We start from the raw sequence: 18839 nt of genomic DNA on the forward strand, positions 1-18839 counted from the left end.
AATTAAATTAAAAAACAAAAACAAAAATACCAAAATCCAAAATCACCTTCCTTGTCCCCAGCTCCCACCACCTCCTCCCGGCCCCAGATCCAGAGAGAGAAAATCAAGAGATGCAGCAACTGGGGATCCAAAAAAAAAAAAAAAAAAAAAAAAAAAGGTAAATGGAAGGGGAGGTGGTGGTGGTGAGGGGAGATTGAAATAATATATCTGGCGTTTAAGAGATAAGCGTTAAGTCCTCACGGCAAACCCCGGGTTGGCTGGGCCAGTCTCTCTGGAGAAGGAGGAGGAGGAGAAGGAGGGCCAGGCTGCTAGTAGTGGCTGGCTCTATTGTATTGGAGGAGCGGCAGCGATCAGCCGGAGACATGCAGGGGAGCCATCTTGCCACTTACCCAGCAGTCTGTGTGCAGAGAGGGGAGGGCCCTGCTGCAGCAGGGGAGGGGAAAGCCGAGGAAGGAGGGAGGAAGGGAGGGAGGGAGGAGGCGGGCAGGCGAGCGAGTGAGTGATCGAGGTTCTTCTCCTTAGGCAAAGCAGGCCACAGGGAACTCGCTCGGGGTTGGCTCGAGAGGCCTGGCCTTTCCCCCTTCGGTACTCACTCAAGTTACAATGGCTACTGGGGGCTGACCCCAGGGGAAGGCCTGCTTTCTCCTAGTCCTCAGGAGAAGGGCCGAGGGGCGGGAAAGACATTGAAAGTTAGTGCTGCTTACTTTACTTGGAAGCTTCCAGAGGACGAGGAAAAGAAAGAATTGGGTAAGAGAGTGAAGAACAAGGTAACAAAGCCAGGGATGAAGCAGATATGGACAGATAGGATATAAGCAGGAGTCTCACTGTCTTCCCCCTCCCACTACACACCCATAGCTCCCCTCCCCCACACTCCCAGGGTGGAACCTGAAACCAGATCAGCCAGTCGGAATCCTAGGGGTTGGGGGGGAGTGTTAATTAACTGTACTACTGAGTCACCATGGGAACAGGTCAGCTTTGCAGCTGTAAGGCCCATGTGTTACTCCCCACCACCCCTTTTCTCAAGGACAGCTGGCTACTGGAAAGTGAGAAGGGAAAAGAAAAAAGATAGGGGTCTCTAAAGAGATGACAAACAACTTTGTTTGGTAGTGCTTTAATAATGTCATCTTTGCCTCAATGCGGAAACACAGGCAAAGAAAAAGACTGAGGCAGTCTAAGTGACTTGAGTGTGAGATATTCGGCCTGAGGCTGCTTGCTACTCTCAATTTGAGGGGAGAGCAATGTGACTTGGGGGGTCAGATGCTCTAGCTTCTAGTCCCAGTTCTACAACTCCTTTTGCAGTCTTTAATTCCTTTACTGATCTGGGCCCGTTTTCTTCATTTGCAAAACGAGGGCATCAGGATAGATCATTTGAAAGGTCCCATCCAGCTCTAATGATTTATAACTAAGAGGGGACCAGGAATAAAGTGAAATTGAAAGGATGAGGCAGAAGAAAAGCCTATGCTAGACAGGAAGGAGCAGCCTGAAGTCCAGAGGACAAAGTCAAGCAGAATCATTACCACCATAACAATGGTTTAGTGTAGAACAGTTATTTTTGACAAAATGAAGCATGGGTAAGCATTCAATAAGTATTCGTTGCCTTAAGATTTGCTTCTAAGAGTGTAACCCCAAGTCCAGCATCTCTTTTGCAAACACCAAACTTTTAATCTCAGAAATGAGGCTTCCTCTATACCCCAATGAAGGGCACTCTAGGCTATAACCTGGAAAGCTAGTAAAGGCCTCACTTCCTTTCTCTCTGCTTCTCAATGGCCACTCTAACCAATCTGTCACTTTTATCTTGGGTGGAAGACTTCATCAGGTTTTAAAGGCTCTCCCCCTTATCCAGCATTAGTTCATATGTGAATATTTAATATAGATCTTATTTGAAATGATTCAGGTTATTTTTGGGATATTCTAAAAGAGTTGGATAGTTCTTTCTCTAACATTATGGTTATGGGGTGATTGATGGTTTCAAAAATGTAGATGCTAAATAAATGCTTGCTGAATATGTTGAATAATTTTCCCTAAAAATATTTTATACAGAATACCCATATAAATCATTACCTTCCAACACCTTCTATTTTGAGCTGGGCTGAGATTACCACCTGCTGTCCTGAGGTACTTTCCAACTGATAATACCCTTCCCCAGAAGGGGGAATTTTCCTTCCTTCCTTCCTTTAAGGAAGAATTCTATATTAAAAGTGTGAGGTTATCATGATGCCCTTCTTACCATCCCTCCATCATCCTCAAGACACAACGGGTTTGTGCTTTTCATATGCCCAGATTATCCTATTAAAATAAATTCTGTGAATATGTTAAGAGATCAAAAACCTCAGGAGAAGAAAACAAACAAAACATAACCTAAAAGGTGAGGTGGTGGAATAATCTCTCATAACCTTAGTTCTAAGACTGTTTTAGTGAGCTTTTGCTGTACCACTCAGCTGCTCTTTGTCATATCTTAGGGAAAAAAAGGCATGTTTTATATCCTTTGCATTCATTTACAAATATCCCTAATAAGCTTAAAAGTGTGAAAACTACCTTTTATGTATTTCCACCCACTATTAGTGATATAGTTATTACAGGCGTCCTCAAACTACTGCCCTCAGGCCAGATGCGGCAGCTGAGGACGATTATCCCCCTCACCCAGGGCTAAGAAGTTTCTTTATTTAATGGCCCATAAAACAAAGATTTTGTTTTTACTATAATCCAGCCCTCCAACACTCTGATGGACAGTGAAATGGCCCCCTATTTAAAAAGTCTGAGGACCCCTGATATAGTATGATGAAGCCCAGACAAAAAGCACAGTGTAACCTGGAGGTAGGAAATTCAGTTTAAGAGTTCAAACTGAAATGAAAAAAATGTAACTAGGAGTTCAAATAGTTTGGACTAGTTGATGGAAAAACAAAGTAACACACTACACATGATTGAACTCAAGCCCCAAAGTTATTCCAGACGATTCAGAGGGAACTGAAAAGAATTGCTATGGAAAGACCCCTTAATAAGGATTCCAGATTAATAGTTGAACTTTCAAACTCTAAAATTAATATTTCAAAATTCAAATTAAGAGTAATAATAAATGACTCAATTCTATCTCTTGACAAACTTGTGGTAATAGGGGCCCAAATACCTTAGGGAGGGTAGATTAATCTGTGAGGTCTTCTCATACATATGAAGAGAAAATGTGAATGTGCACAATGCCAGGCAGCTACACTAATACTGCCACTGGGTTGTAGATAAATAAAAATTATACTTTAAAATGTTCAGAGATAAATCAACTGATAAGTTACGAAGATGCACTCAAGATTGAGACTGAAATGACTTGGAAACTTTTTTTTTTAACTTATAGGCAGAAAGATAGGAATTTGGAAAAAGATCTCAGCTGGATTGGGATCTGAGACTCCTACTCCTGCTTGATCAATGAGAATCTCTACTCCCAATCAAAAGTCTGGCCTACTTGAATAAAATGCAGCTAAAAGTCAAAATACCAGCCATAGAGGAAGCCAGCCCCTTTCAAGGAAGGGGATTTTGCAAGACAACTGGCTTTTCTAATGTTTTAAAGCAGCACAGCTTACTTCCATTTCTGAAATTCCTTAACTTGCTTAAATGATATACCTTCTGAATTCAATTCTCCCTGTGCAACAAGAAAACTGTTTGGTTCTGCACACGTATATTGTATCCAGGATATACTGTAACCTATTCAACATGTAAAGGATTGCTTGCCATCTGGGGGAGGGGGTGGAGGGAGGGAGGGGAAAAATCGGAACAGAAGTGAATGCAAGGAATAATGTTGTAAAAAATTACCCTGGCATGAGTTCTATCAATAAAAAGTTGTTAAAAAAAAAATTTGCTTAAATGAGTCATGAAAGAATAAGATTTTCATTTAGTATTGCTGATCCCTCTTAGGAAACTGGTTATAGTTCCAGAAGACCACTGGAAGAATCAATGGCCCAGGAGTACCCAGAAAATATTGTATTTCTTTAAAATAGTTCCTCCATAGATATAGGCAAAAACCTGAAATATTACTTTACCAAATCTAATGCCAACATAGTGTAGTTTAGGCCTTTAGTTTAAGTCTTTTTGTTGGAATGGTGAATGGACCAACTGATGAGCACAGGGTCAGGAAGTAGATGTTTGGTGTGCTTTCCTCACCCCTGCCCCCTCCCCAAGCCTATATTGAATCTGTGCACCAAATTATTCCCCTAGTTATATAACCACAGCAACCACAGCTTACCTAGATAACAATGGAAAAGAACATCTTTGCCCCAAGTGGTACCCTTTATCCTCCTCCATCAACCCATCAAATTCAAACTGATTTGAAGATTTCATGTTTAGAATAAAAAGTCAAAATCACTTTTACTTGGGGGGAAAAAATCCAGATTTGACTCAAAGCTCTGCTTAAGGCTTCCTATTGTAAAAGAAAAAAAAAAAAAAAAAAAAAACAAAGCGATAAATTGCTTGCCTCTTCTTTGTGCAGAGTACCTTTCCAAAGACAAGATCTGGGATTCTAAAAATCGCCTGCTCTTCAACAAGTACAGGAAACAGTTTTCTGGGCCCACTAACACCAGGCTTATAAATACCTACTTCAAAGTTGCAGTTATACAAATAAAAAGCTGTACCCCTTTATGGGGTACCTCAGACTGATAAAGCACAGGGAACCCCAGATCCTGACTGGAGATGTAAGCTGGGGCCAGCAATCCTTAACACCTTCCAGGATCCGATGGGTTGTCACTTTATGTTCCTAGAAGAAAAAAACTCTTTTCCAGAGAATAATGCACCCATTTAAAGAAGGAAAAACAAACATCTTTCAAAGGAAGTGGTGCCAATCCTGTTTTAAAAATAAAATCTAATGGCCACATGATGGCAGTAGATGCAACTTACTAGCATGACAGCAGTGATGACATTAACATAGGGTCTTATCCAAAGGCAAGAACTATATGGAACATAAAGCCATTAAAATAATTTGAAAACCAGGCAAAATATCTGTCCCCAATCAAAGGAAAAAAATTATTTTAGAGTCTTCAGAAACAAATTATTTGACTATTACAGACCTAGGGAGAAATGACATTAATGTTAATTTAAAATGACTTGGAAATAGGTTTGAAAAAATTTTGGTTGAAATATTACATTGAAAAGTTATTCACACACTGCAGTCTTCATAATGAGTAACTTATTCCCACGATGTTTCACCTTCACTTAGACTTTTAAGTGAGGCGAAAATTCATCAAAATGGTTGCTACATCTATAATAGTAATCAGTAACACTGAGCTTCTTCCATATGTCAACTATTTTAATGAGACTAATGAGACCTAGAAATGCAGGATAGGTCCAAACAAGTAACTTTCAAGTCACTAAATCTCAGGTTCAAAATATATTGGCAGCAAATTGGTCTAACCTTGCACCTATAACAGTCATCTATACTATGCCTGAAAATCTCTAATGAGAATAAATCCACTACCTCCCTCAAAAGCCTATTGCAACTCTGTTAGAAACTTTTTCTTTATATCAAGTCTGAATCTGCTTCTCTGAAATTTCTGCTCACTGTTCCTGTTTCTAACGACCTCTGGATCTCAACAGAACAAACCTAATTCCTCTTCCCTATGAAAACTCCTTATAATATCTGAAGAACTGATTATATCTCTTCTCTAATGCCAGAATCTTTATTTCTTTGGGCTATTTATCCCCACTTCTTTCATCTTATCCTATTCTGGACATGCTTCAGTTTGTCAATGTCTTTCCTAAAATGCAACACTCTATTCTCTAGTTATTGTTTGACCAGGAAATATTATAGCAAAAAAGAATAAATCTCTCTTCTAATTCTGAAATTCCCTTAAGTTTCCTACAACCTCAGAATCAGACAGTTCTATTAATGGAACATTAGAACTCTGGTGCTTATTATAATTAAAATATTAACAATAGTTCCTAAAAGATAGTTTTTGGCATCACACTTGCTAGTTAACAACTATCAAACCTAGATGTTTTTGAACAATTCTGAAGAGTAAAATATACTTAAATTCTCAAAAAAAAAATTTCTGGCTTCATATAAACATTGCTATTTCTTTATACTTATTTCATAATCTTAATAAGACTGATTAGGTCCTGAATTTAGAAGCACAACTCCCTGCTGCCTCTTAACAAAAATGGCTGGTTGTGACATCCATCACCGTTTTCAGTTGTCCTGTTTTCAGTACCACTTCCCACACTTCTTTGTGGAATGCTGGTAGTAGCTACTAGCACAGTAAAAACAACCTAGACCATGTCCAGATAAAATTTTGCCTCTACAGTTGATACAGTGAAAAGAACATTTGGATATGTAATCCAAAAGTTCAGGAAAGCAAATCCTAGCTCATTCTTCCTTCCTATTATAACCTTGAACAAATAACTCATGTACTAAAATCCTTAATATCCTCTTCTGTAAAAGAAGGGGGCTGAACTAGCCGACTTCTAGAAACCCGTCCAGTACTAGATTCTTATGAATTAGGGGAATAACAAGATTACACCCTCAATTTCCAGTTATTCATGAGACTCCAATTCAAAGGTGTGACTTACACAGTGTGCTGGCTGCTTCCTGGAGCTGGCTGTTGAAGGGTCTGCACCTCTGGGGCTTGGGTCTCTATGATGGTAGGTGCTTCTGCCTCTTCAACTTCAGACTTTTTGGGACTTCCCTGTCAAAAAGCAAGAAAAAACAAAAATACCACATAGTTTAGAAAGTTAACTTTGTATTTCCTTTATTACAATGTTCTCCATATATTAAGTGCTGAACAGAAGTTTACCTGGATCTGATGAGCACATTCTGCCCTGGTAGCTCAATATACCCAACGTCTAGCTATCCTACACCACATCATCATTTCATTTCAGAAGTGGGTCACTAAGTGGAACATGGCTTAAGGAACTTGGACAATTTCTACAACAGCATCTTATAGGAGGTTTTCATTAGCTGAGCAGAAAGCTCAGAGTTCTGAATTTCAATTCTGCTCTAAAGCCGAAAGGCAGGCTACTTTTGGTCACAGAAGGCGATGTGATTTTGCCAGTTAGGCATTAGAGTCTGTTAACTTTTGTGAGCTAAAGAAGGCCGAAATACACTAATTCTATATATACCCAAGAAAGACCATAATAGATAAGGAGTCCTTTCTACATTCCAGTCAGTACCAAGATGAGATGAGAACAACTCACATAGCTCAAGAGAGCAACAAATCCATGAGTTCTGCTGAATGAAGGACAGATTGTTTTTATCTTGTGAAATTCTATATGAGATAGCTAAGCTCTAAAAGATGAGCAATATAATCCAATTGCTTTATCAAGTCTACTTTAAAGTTACTTAAATGACAACCTAATATGTTTCAAGAACACTGAAATTATACCTACTGTTCTTTCTTTCATTTCCTTCACAAGCTCCTAACCCTGTCTTTCCCCTCTTTTTCCTCTCTCATGCAAGTCCAAAAATTCAATAGGAGGATCCACTCTACTCCAGTTCAATTCAGGTACAGGCAGCATGGCTTACAGAAAGAATACTGGACTTAAAGAGTTAAAAATAGTAGATTCATAGCTACACTCAATGAAGAACACTGGTAATGAGTGTGGACTGCTTGCATTTTTGTTTTTCTTTCCAGGTTATTTTTACCTTTCTAAATCCGATTTTTCTTGTGCAACAAGAAAACTGTATAAATATGTACACATGTATTGTATTTAAGCTATACTTTAACATGTTTATTTAACATGTATGAGATTGCCTGCCATCTAAGAGAGGGGGTGGAGGGAAGAAAGGGAAAAGCTGTAACAGAAGTGATTGCAAGGGTCAATGTTGAAAAATTATCCATGCATATGTTCTTGTCAATAAAAAGCTATAATAATTAAAAAAAAAAAAGAATATTAAGTTCAAATTCCAGCTCTGTGATATTTAAGGTTTGTGTGACTTTGAGCAAGGCACACACTCTCAGCCTCAGTACTTTGTTTTTTTAAATAATAATACTCACAATATCTACTCTCACAATGTTGTGAAGAAAATGCTTTGTGAATCCTAAAATACTACATAATTGTTAAGTTAAAAGACAGGTAGTGATCATCTCTTGCCCACTGGTAAGGAAGTACCATAGCCTACCCGCTCTGGCTTCAACCTTTGGGTCTTATGCTTCTCAACTGGTTCAGCCTGGCTCACAACCCTCACTGGGGCAAAGGCTGGAGAGACGGTAGTCCTCTCTTTTGGTTCAAGGACCTGCTGCTGTGGCACTGACGGACTGCTGAGAGGTGCAATCTCCTGCCCAGGAGAGGGATCTTTGGTGTGAGAGTAGCTGGTGCTGCTATCCCTGGAAACTCCAGGGCTCCGAGACTGAGAAAATCAGAGTGGGGAACATCATAAGAACACAAGTGTTTGGTTCTAGTAAGGTATTCTCTAGTTTTCCACTTCCTATTTATTCAGCTTAATAAAGGGATCCTCAAAACTTGTTCTGTCTCAGCTCAAATTTAAGCTAATAACTTATAATTAAAATAGTTCAATCCCCAATGGTAGTCTATGTATTTTTAATCTGACTACCTCAAGTTCTTTTTAACTTGTTCTTTTTAGTGTTAGAATTATTAACTTCTTTGATTCAATAGTCAGCAATGCTCTAGAATTCTCAAACTTGCTTTAGACTGGAAGATGGAATCAGACTCAGTTAGATAGGGGTTCTGAATGAAAAAGGAACCCACCCAGGTGTAAATTATAGGATAGGAAATTTAAAGTGAATTCTAAAGCAAAATGCAAAGTGAGAAATAGGAATAGGCTGGATGCTGAAAGAGAATATATATAAAGTCAGGGATGTAAATAATGTTGATATAAAAAAACAAGTAACATAAGGTATATAAATGGAAACTACTCACTTTTCTACTATTGCTAGATGCTGAACGAGATCGAGAACGAGAACGGGACCTAGACTCTGATGTTGATCTGGAGCCTACTTGGGTTCCTGAACGGGGGTTGGAACAAGAGCGTGACCAAGATGAATCCCTCTGCTTGGATCTGGGAGGTGAGCGGGATCTAGAGCCTGAGCTGTCTGGAGAGCGGGATCTTGATCGGGAGGTGGAGGAAGATGATGAAGATTGGCTGGAGGGGGATGAATCAGCTGAACGTTTTGTCCTGTGGCTTGATAGAGGGATAGGAGAGTCTCCTTTGCTTTCCTTCTGAACCAAAGATGGGGGCTGTTCAGAGGGAACCTCAGTGTTTACCTTGCCTAGGTTTGATTCCTCAGCTCTTAGAGCAATCAGTGGAGCAGAACGTTCTGGCTCACTTTGAAAAGCCTCCTCACCTGGGGGTGCAATCACTGTGCTTGTTTCAATTGGAAGAAGGGAATTTCCCTCTTGTGCTATCTCTGTTGGAGACTTTGCTTTGGTGCCTGCAGGGCTTGGCAAGGAAGGCAGCCTTCCTCCCACCTGGACAGTGTGTGGGGGTAAAAGTAATTCTTTGGCCTCAGCCTCTTCACAGGGAGGAGACCTCTGGGTAAGGTCAGGAGGGGCTGGGCCTTCCAAGAGCTCTGTCTCTTCCCCAGTGGGGGGCTCACTTGGAGCTGGTGGAGTGGATGCTTCCTTGGTCAGCAGGGGTGGGGGACTCTCTTCCTCATTGGCAACTTGTTCTGGTTGTGGCCTAAGGGAAACCTTCAGTAGATCTTCAGTCAGTCGAGGTGGGGAAGGAGATTTTTGTTTTTCTTCTGGGGATTTTGTAGCTTTTACTTCTCTTTCTCCTTCATCCTCTTCCTTTTCTTCCACTTTAACTTCTGGTGCTTTTACATCTTTCTCTTGCTGCAATCTGGTTAGCTGACAAGTTTCCACTTCTTGCTGAGCCCTTGTTGTTCTTCCTCCTCCCTCCAGCTCTTCCTGCTCCTGGATTTCTGTGCTTCTAGTTACTCCCTCAATTATCTCCTGAAATGCTGCTCTGGTTTCCTCTTTTTCCTCTTGAAACTGTTTCAAAACTGGCAGCTCAACAACTTTTTGCATTTCTTCCTCCTCCTCCTCCTCCTCCTCCTCTTCATCTTCTTCCTCTTCTTCCTCCTCTTCGTCTTCGTCTTCCTCTGTTTTCACATTTCGATCTGCTCTGGCTCTCAGATTTCTGGAAGGTGTCTCCCGTTCCTCCTCTTCCTCAGGAGCCTGGCTACTTTCAGAAAGCTTGGCTGCTCTTGCCTAAAATAAAAATTAAAAAAAAAAAATACACATAATAAGTAGAGATGTTGGCTCTACATATGCTTACTAACAGTTCTAGGGAAGGGGGAAAAAAGAAATCTAGAAAGGCACCCTGGAGGAGAAACTTAAGACATTAAATACTATAGAAAGAGATGGCAATGCTAAACAATTTCCTTAAAAAAAAAAAAATCTTGTTTTTGTTTAAAGACAGCATGGCATAGTGGATAAGTTAAGCTTTGAGTCAGGAAGTTCAAAGTTGAGTTAAATCTTGCCTCAGACATGTACTAGATTTTATGATCCTGAGAAAGTCATTTAACTTTAATGTCCGAAGTGGCTCTCTTAAAATTATAAAGTTATAGAGAAAGTGCTTACCTGTACTAATACAGTAATTTACTTATTGATAGCTCCCTACTAATGAAATAGTAGGCCCAAATTTAAAAACTGTTTAATTTATATATCTTATTTTTACATAAATTTCATTTTTAACTACAGTCCTTCCTGTCAAGCTATTTTTTCTAATACCAGACATTTTAATTAAATATGTGTTACAATCATAATTCTAAAGACTGCAAAGGTAGTAGTGCAATGTTAGAGGTTACAATTAGCTAGTATTTACAAAAGTTACTATTAACTTTTCTAATTAGGAGCTGTTTTGGCAATATTGACAATTTGGGTGACATCATAAATAAATTAGGAGAGCATGGAAGAAATTATCTATCTGATCAATAGATAAGGGAAAAGTTCATAACTAAATAGAAAACAAAGGATAGTGGGGATAAAAAGGGGAATTTTGATTATGTGGAAATAAAAGCTTTTTGCACAAACGAAACCAATGCAGCCAAAATTAGAAGGAAAGTTAGAAACTGGGGGAAAATTTAATAGTAAATTTCTTAGATAAAAGTCCTCATTTCTCTAACATATGGGGAACTAAGCCAAATTTATAAAAATGAGAGCCATTCCTCAATTGATAAATGGTCAAAGGGTATGAACAGGGAGTTTTTAGAATAAGACATCAAAGTAATTCAATTATAAGAAAAAACTGAAAATAAATAATATGAAAACTATTCTAAATCAATTACAAAACTACAAATTGAAACAATTCTGAGGTACCACCTCATACGTATCAGACTGACTAAAAATACAGGAAAAAATGACAAATGTTGAAAGGAAAATAGGGACACAGTTGCACTGATGATATAGTTGTGAACTAGTCTAACCATTATGAAGAACAATTTAGAACTGTGCCCAATAGGCTATAAAAATAAATATATCCTTTGACTCAGAAATACCACTACAATATATATATACACACACACATATATACACATACACACATACACATACACCCAAAGATTTTTAAAAAAAGAAAAAGAAAAAAAAAAAAAAAAAAAAAAGGAAAAACGGACCTATATGTACAAAAATACTTATAGCAACTTTTTTGTGGTGGCAAAAAACTGGAAACTGAGATGTCCTCATCTGAGGACAATGGCTGACTAAGCTGTGATATATGATAAGGAGGATGTTTCAGAAAAACCTGGAAGACGTATGAGCTGATGCAGAGTGCAGTACGCAGAACTAGGAGAATGTTGTACATAGTAATAGTAATATTGCAAAGATCAATTGTAAGACTTAGCTAATTCCAATCATTACAATGATCCATGACAATTCTAATTTATAATGAAAAATGCTATCTAACTCCAAAGAACTGATAAACTCTAAGACTGAAGCATATTTTTTACATTTTCTTCCAGTGGAAATATTTTGCATGACTTTGTATGTATAATGAAAAAGTTTTAGAGTTTTGCTATAGTTTTAGACACTACTGATCATTGTTTTACTGAATTACTACCTTTCTTTTCCTTGGCTTCAGTAACATGATATTTTCCTGGTTCTTCTACTTTTAATTTTTTTTCTTTAATTCATTTGCTAACTTCCTTAATATTTCCTTTAAGAATGTGTCCCTGATCTCTTCTCTCTACATGCTCTCCCTAAACAATTTAATTTCTAACCATTTATCTATGCTTCGATGCTGTATGTGGTGGAGTCTCAAATCTATGCCTTAAATTTTGACCTTTCTTCCAAGATCTAGAGTCACACATCTCATTTTCTAGAGTTTATTATTTCTAGTTAGCATCTTAACCTCAGCACATTCAAAGCCAAACTTTTCTTTTTACCCAAAACGGATCCCCCTTCTGACTTGCCTATTTCTGTAAATGGTACTTTCTCACTGCTTTATTCAAAACACTCAACTCTGAAACCATGGTGTCATTTAAAATCTCTGCCTTTCATTAACCACACAAATCAATTTTAAGATTAAGCTGATTCTATTTCCACATTATCTTTTACATTAGTTCTTCCTCTCATGAGTAGCTTACTGTTGAATATATACAGATGAGTAGCAATATCTGCTCAAGGGGCAGTACAAACTCAACCTCCATTTAGGGAAGGGGTACAGGATAGACATTTCATTCCCAACTATACTAATTTCACAATTCTTTGACTTCACCATATCCCAGGAAACCTCATTATTTATAAGTCTCATGATCTTGCAAGATTCAATCAGCCTTGATACTCACACTTCATCTGTCCTTGGGTTTGAAGGGTGGAATCATTAACTCAACTCTCCTTCCTTGTCCCTTCCTCCAATATTCATTTTGAAGTTCTTTGACTTCACCATGCTCCTGCCCCAGTATCTTTCCCAGTGTTGTTGTTCTCACCTCCTTTTATGTTTTTTAAGTTATCTCCCTCCATTAGATTGTTAAGTTCCTTAAGGGGAGGGACTGATCATTTTTTCTTCTTCTCTATTTGTATTCCCAGCTCTTAGCATAGTGACTGACATATTATTGGCATTTAATATTTATTGACTACAAACTGTATCCAAAGCAAGTGTCACCAAATCAACTTAGACTAAGGTAAAACATTCGTCCTCCCTCTAGCTGCTCTTTTTTGCCCTACTTATGATTCCACTCATATATATATCCTACAATCTCACTTTTGTGCCTTTCTTGTTTACTTTTCCAAAAATTTTCACCTGTGAAACCCTTGTCACCTTTTAAGATATATTTATAAAGTCTTTCCCCTTCCTTACCCTTTTTCGGACCCCAATCAAGAATTTATTTTTGCTCTTAGAATCTCAAACATTATTTGGCTTATATCTTAAGAATTTGTCATGAATCATTTTATATTTTACTTTTATATCACAATTTCCTAGTTTGTGAGCTTCATGAGAGCAGATTTGTCATTTAATCTTTATATTTCCTTAACATTTAGCAAAGTATGTTGCACTTAGTGGGGTGCTTAATTATATTTGCTAAACCTGAAGTCATTTATCTGTATCTTCATACAGCATTTTTATTCTCTTGGAAAGATGCATCAGGAGGTAGTTACCTGTCTCACCCTGGATGACCGTCTTTCTCCTTTTCTTGGTCTTTCATCATCAGATTCACCTTTCTCTTCAGAGATGGAACAGCTTTTTCCTATCAAAAGGAAAAATAAATGAGGTCAGGATCTTGTCAGGGACCTTATCCACTGTTGCTTTCCTTATAGAATTTAATTCTAACATGAAATCTATCCTGGCCAGATAGACGAAAACACTGATTTGTTACTTCAGTATGAATACAGACTCTAGAAATCTGCTGCAAAAAAGTTTTAAGAGTTCTCTAATTGAGTTCTCATCTTTGTTTCCTATTGAACATTTAAAAAATATTCCCAAATCAATTCAGGTTCTGTAAATAAGTCAAAGGATGTATGATCTAATTTCTATGGCTAGATGGTACAGTCGATAGAATTCTGGACCTGGATTCGGGAAAACTTGAGTTTAAATACTATCTTAAACACTTCCTAGATGTGTGATCCAGGGCAAGTCACTCAATCTTTGCTTGCCTCAATTTTCTCAGTTATAAAATGGCAATTATCTTGTGGAGATAAGGTGAAGGAGTCTTTAGATATTATCTACTATATGCCAGGCAGTATACTAAGAAAGGACTTAACCTAGTGCTTGCAGATAATAGGTACTATTTAAAAGCTTACTCCCTCTTTCCTCTCTGGGCACTCCTTCCAATAATTTAAAGAAATCCACTCATGAGCCACCCGCTCATTTCCTGCTCATCCAACATGGTGGGGTGAGAGTGGGGGGTAGGGGGGAAGGGGAGGGTGTAAAGTGGGGAGGAAGAGATTGATTCCTCAGCATTATGTGGTTATCAGTGGAGGCCATGAGCTATCTATTAGTTATCCTTCCTTCACTCTCACTGGGTGATCAGCTTATCTTTGTTTCTAGTCATACATTTCTCTAAGTCATACATCTTTTATAACATTTCTCCTAAGTAATTCTTTAGCTGTAAAGCATGGCAACTTGTGATGGAAAGGTGATATGACCAAGCTGGGACACATTTAAAAACAAGCAATTCTGCTCTGCAATTAACTCCAAAAAATATACATGAACTTCCAGAAAGTTTCCATTTGTTTTTCTTATTACTCAAAAACGCAAAATTTTCTCAATTTTACAAATCAATCTGCTATTCCTGTGAACCTTTTGACTGCTAATTTGTTTTAAACAGATTGTCATAGCACATACATTTTTGCTTACATAGATCCACATAGATACCACACAGGATAACCATCCTATATGTAGCTGACAAAAAAGTTCTTTCCTTTCCTAAGGAAATGTACTTTAGGCAAGTCATTTAACATTCTAGTTGGCCACCTGTTTCTTCATTTGTAAAATTAAAGGCTGGATTCAATTCAAATACCTCAAAATGTCAATATGGTACTAAGCTCCTTTGATAAGCTAGAATTACAAACACACCTAAGGAAACAGTATATTAAACAGTCCAAAGATAATTATATTCTAGGATGATAGTTAACTACCTTATTTCTATATCACTGCTGAGACTGAAAGTACTTTCCACACTAATGGTGGACAAACTTAAATCAATTAGCTTAAAGCAATCTTCTCAGTAGGGCAGAAAGTATTCTCCTTAACTCTTAAGTTCTTCTCTTTTCCTGATTTTATTGTCCTAACAACTTGACTAGAAGGCTTCTATTAGATTGGTGAGAATTTACTGAAGAATTCTTCTCTATGAGTTTTCTCAAGTAGGACTGATGCCAAATTTCACAACAAGAAGAGACTAGGAACTTGTAGCCTCACACTACCTGCACCTAAAATTTCTAGGGTTAAGAAGAATGAATTGTGGTCAGACCCTGTGGGAGTCTAAGAACCATCTGCTAGAGACCAATATTATTGGTGCTATGATAATTTTCAATGAAAACTCAGAATAATTTAAATTAGAAAATGACATCCAAGGCAATGCTACTGAAGTAGATAGCAAAGAAGCTGGCCATCTAATCAGTCCCTTTGTTAAGACCAAAAAGAATGTGTCATATCTATAAAGTTATGGAAAAGTACAAGGTCAACTAACTACAACATATGAATTGAATACTAGATAGACTTAAATGTTAATATGTACATAATTGAGATTTGATAATTGACAAAAGAGAGGAAACCCATTTTCCCTCTTTATTTAGAAGAGGCAGATAGTTGGTACAGTGTATGTACTATTGGACTTAAGAGTCAGAAAGACCAGAACTCAATTCCATTCTTAGACACCTGCCTGGCCAAGTCATATAAACTTTATCTCAGTTTCCTCTCCTATAAAATGGGGATAATAGCACCAACCTCTCAAGATTAAAAAGTGCTTTACAAACCTTACAATGCTTTATAAAAACTATGTTTTTTATGTAAGTTAAATAAGTTATTTTTTTTACCAAAATGTGTTACTGTTAAATTATACATCTATAAAATACTTCACAATTTAAAAAAATTCTTTCTTCTATCATATATTATCTCATTTAATCTTCCTAATGTTGTGATGACAGAGCAGATAGAAATTCCTCCTTTTCAGATCAGTAGCTGAAGTTGAGAGAGGTTGCATGACTTATCCAAGATCACATCCACTCTCCCATACACTAAGTGGCTGAGCTGAGCCCTAGAACTTGTCTTCTTATTCAATTTTGTGTGACAACTCTGAACCTATAAAGTAAACATTGCAAAGACAGTCTCTGGCAGACGGGCACCAAAGTGAGGAGTTAAAAAGAAGCTGAAGAAGCAGCGGGGTCTGGTGACTTGCTAGTGACTGTACTGTACCAACAACTTGCCAGTTACCACTGGTCCACAAACTAACTGAAGCACTAGAAGCATCCCTCGAACAGAAACCAGGAATCAAATGGTAAATTTAAAAGGGAGATGAGCTCAATGGGATGAGATAGGGAATTAAAAGATTGCTTCTGGAATGAGAAGGAACTTAGGGGCTTCACCTGGAAAAGATGGTCTGTCATAAGAACTGCCTGGGGCTGAGCTAGTCATGAGACTAGGATGAATGCCAGCTTAGAAAAAGGTGTGAGGAAGCTGAATGGTAACAAGGAGTAGAACCAGATTTAACAAGTAGTTGGTGAATATGCTGCAGAACAATCAAATAAAAGAAAAATGGGTCAGGAACATGGTGGGTCAGAATTTCTTGAAGTCTATGGAATTCAAAAAGAATTATTGTAATATTTTGTACTGTAATATTAGTGCAGTGACCTTTAAAAGCTGGGGAAAGAATCTTTGGGAATGGGAAAGGTAAATGATTTCTTAGCCAGTACAGGAATTAGACTGGCATTCATAGGAAGCAATGTGGTTAAATAACAGACAACTGAAAGACCCATAACTAGAAAAAAAATAGGAAACAGGCCTGTGAAGCACAAAAATCTAACTAGATACTAGCAATAATGCCCACTGAAATCTATTTTAAGCAAGAAATTTAAGCAGTGTGGTCTAACATTCTCCAGCATTACCACCAATCAGGACTTAAAGAAATGAATAAAGCCCACATGTCTATGAAGCTATTTGGTAGTACAATCTGTCGCTTGCCTGCAGTTAAGAAAGCTACACTCTACAAATTTATAGCTTCATTATGTCTTTGTTTTATTTTTCTTTTATTTAAACTCAGGAAGACCCGAAACTGGCCACCAATGATTACTGGCTATATGGCCCTAAGCAAGCCTTAATCTGTTTGTCTTTGTCTTCTCAACTAGAAAATAAGGATAATAAGAACACCTACTTTATATTATCGTATGAGTTTCATATGTGATAGTACTTAAACACAGTAGATGCTAAATAATTGCTTATTCCCTTATTTCTCCATATTGCCTGGGAAAAGTTCCTTCAGAAAAATTCCAACCCTTTGTTAACTGAACTAAGCAAGGAAAAAGGGATTTTCTTATAAATCTTTATGATTTATAATCATAAAAAATGATTAGTAGGAAACAGAGAGAGAGATCAGCTAGTTCAGAGACCACAACTACTTCTGAGGCATCATGAGAAAAATGTATTCCCTAAATATTCAGAAAATTTTTTGAGGAAGCAGGAGATAGGTAAAAATCTAAGAGAGATTTACACCTTCAAAGTAAAAATTGAATTTTTTTAAAGAGGAGTTTCCCTTCTGTCAATAAAAAGCTATTTAAAAAAAAAAAAGAGGGGTTTCCCTTATAATATATACGCAGGAGATAAATGTCTGTATGCTGACAGCACCTAAATCAATATAACCTGATTAGCATATTGACAAACATCTGACTTTCTGATGACAGTTAAGGGTTCAAATTATCAGAACGAAAAATATGAAGACTAAGTAAAAACTCATCGGATTGGTCCGTAAACTATATGTTTATTACAATGTATCTTTAAATCAAGACTCATCAAAAATTTCTGGAAATCTATACACAATCTCTATTATCAACAACTAAAATGTATTTTAAAAAATCTCTCTTGTGCCAGAGTTACAATTTAAGACCTAAAAAAATCTATGTTCTGGATATATACCTGACATTAACACTGATTCCATCAGGAATTGTTAGAGCTTTACATTATTAATGCTTCATAAAAGATTTCTAACAAATTTATGTTCAGAGATAGTAATCTTACAGCTTGAAAGACAACTGAAAGAACTATTAGGAGTACCCTACCACTCACTACCAAATATATATGTACTTCATTATTTGGCTCTCTTACTGATTCCTGGCTATCTTTTTTTTTTTTTTTTAATTAAGATTATACATATATATACATTTTTTACATATATCCATATGAATCATGTTGGGAGAGGAAAATCAGAACAAAGGGAAAAAACATAAGAAAGAAAAAAGAGGAAAAAAAAAGATGAAAACAGTATGCTTCAATACACACTCAAGTCTTCATAGTTCCCTCTCTGGATGTGGATAGCATTTTCCATTCAAAGTTTACTGGAATTGCTTCGTATCACCGAATTGCTGAGAAGAGCTAAGTCTATCACAGTTGATCACCACACAATCTTGCTGTTGTTGCTTACAATATTTTCTGGTTCTGCTAGATCACTCAGCATAAGTTCAGTAAGTCTTTCCAGGCTTTTCTGAATTCTGGCTATATTTTTTTCCTCCACTAGTGATGACAAATATAGCCTAGCAGTGAAATCTCACCATTACACAATGCTAAAACCCTGATCTCTACATCTTTTCTTGCTATTTTGTTCATTTTTATTATCATCATTATTTACTTAATATTTTATATTTCCAAGTTACATGTAAAACCATTTTTAACATTTGTTTTTAAAACTCCTGAATTCCAGATTCTTCCCCTTCCTCCCTTCCCATCCCCCTCCACCATTGAGAAGGCACATGAAGTTATG

At 37.3% G+C, this 18839-nt stretch overlaps 1 protein-coding gene and 1 long non-coding RNA gene across 6 annotated transcripts in view; one reads left to right on the forward strand and one right to left on the reverse strand.

Annotated features, from left to right (window-relative positions):
* ACIN1 (apoptotic chromatin condensation inducer 1) overlaps nucleotides 1-18839 on the reverse strand; it is a 36920-nt gene that overhangs the window by 9656 nt on the left and 8425 nt on the right. For 3 of the 5 annotated variants that reach the window (XM_051980458.1, XM_051980457.1, XM_051980460.1), the window contains exons 4-7: nucleotides 13531-13619; nucleotides 8851-10143; nucleotides 8093-8320; nucleotides 6544-6659 (exon numbers count right to left, since the gene is read on the reverse strand). In XM_051980458.1, the coding sequence (XP_051836418.1) occupies nucleotides 6544-6659; nucleotides 8093-8320; nucleotides 8851-10143; nucleotides 13531-13619 (1726 nt within the window). Of the gene's footprint in view, nucleotides 1-240; nucleotides 455-6543; nucleotides 6660-8092; nucleotides 8321-8850; nucleotides 10144-13530; nucleotides 13620-18839 lie in introns of those variants that run through there. The other 2 variants (XM_051980459.1, XM_051980461.1) reach the window with 2 other exon arrangements.
* Nucleotides 652-6023, forward strand: LOC127551050 (uncharacterized). Its single transcript, XR_007951000.1, has 2 exons — nucleotides 652-747; nucleotides 3344-6023. It is a non-coding gene; the product is annotated as an uncharacterized LOC127551050 (long non-coding RNA).

Source organism: Antechinus flavipes, chromosome 2 (assembly GCF_016432865.1).
Source record: "Antechinus flavipes isolate AdamAnt ecotype Samford, QLD, Australia chromosome 2, AdamAnt_v2, whole genome shotgun sequence".
NCBI lineage: Eukaryota > Metazoa > Chordata > Mammalia > Dasyuromorphia > Dasyuridae > Antechinus > Antechinus flavipes.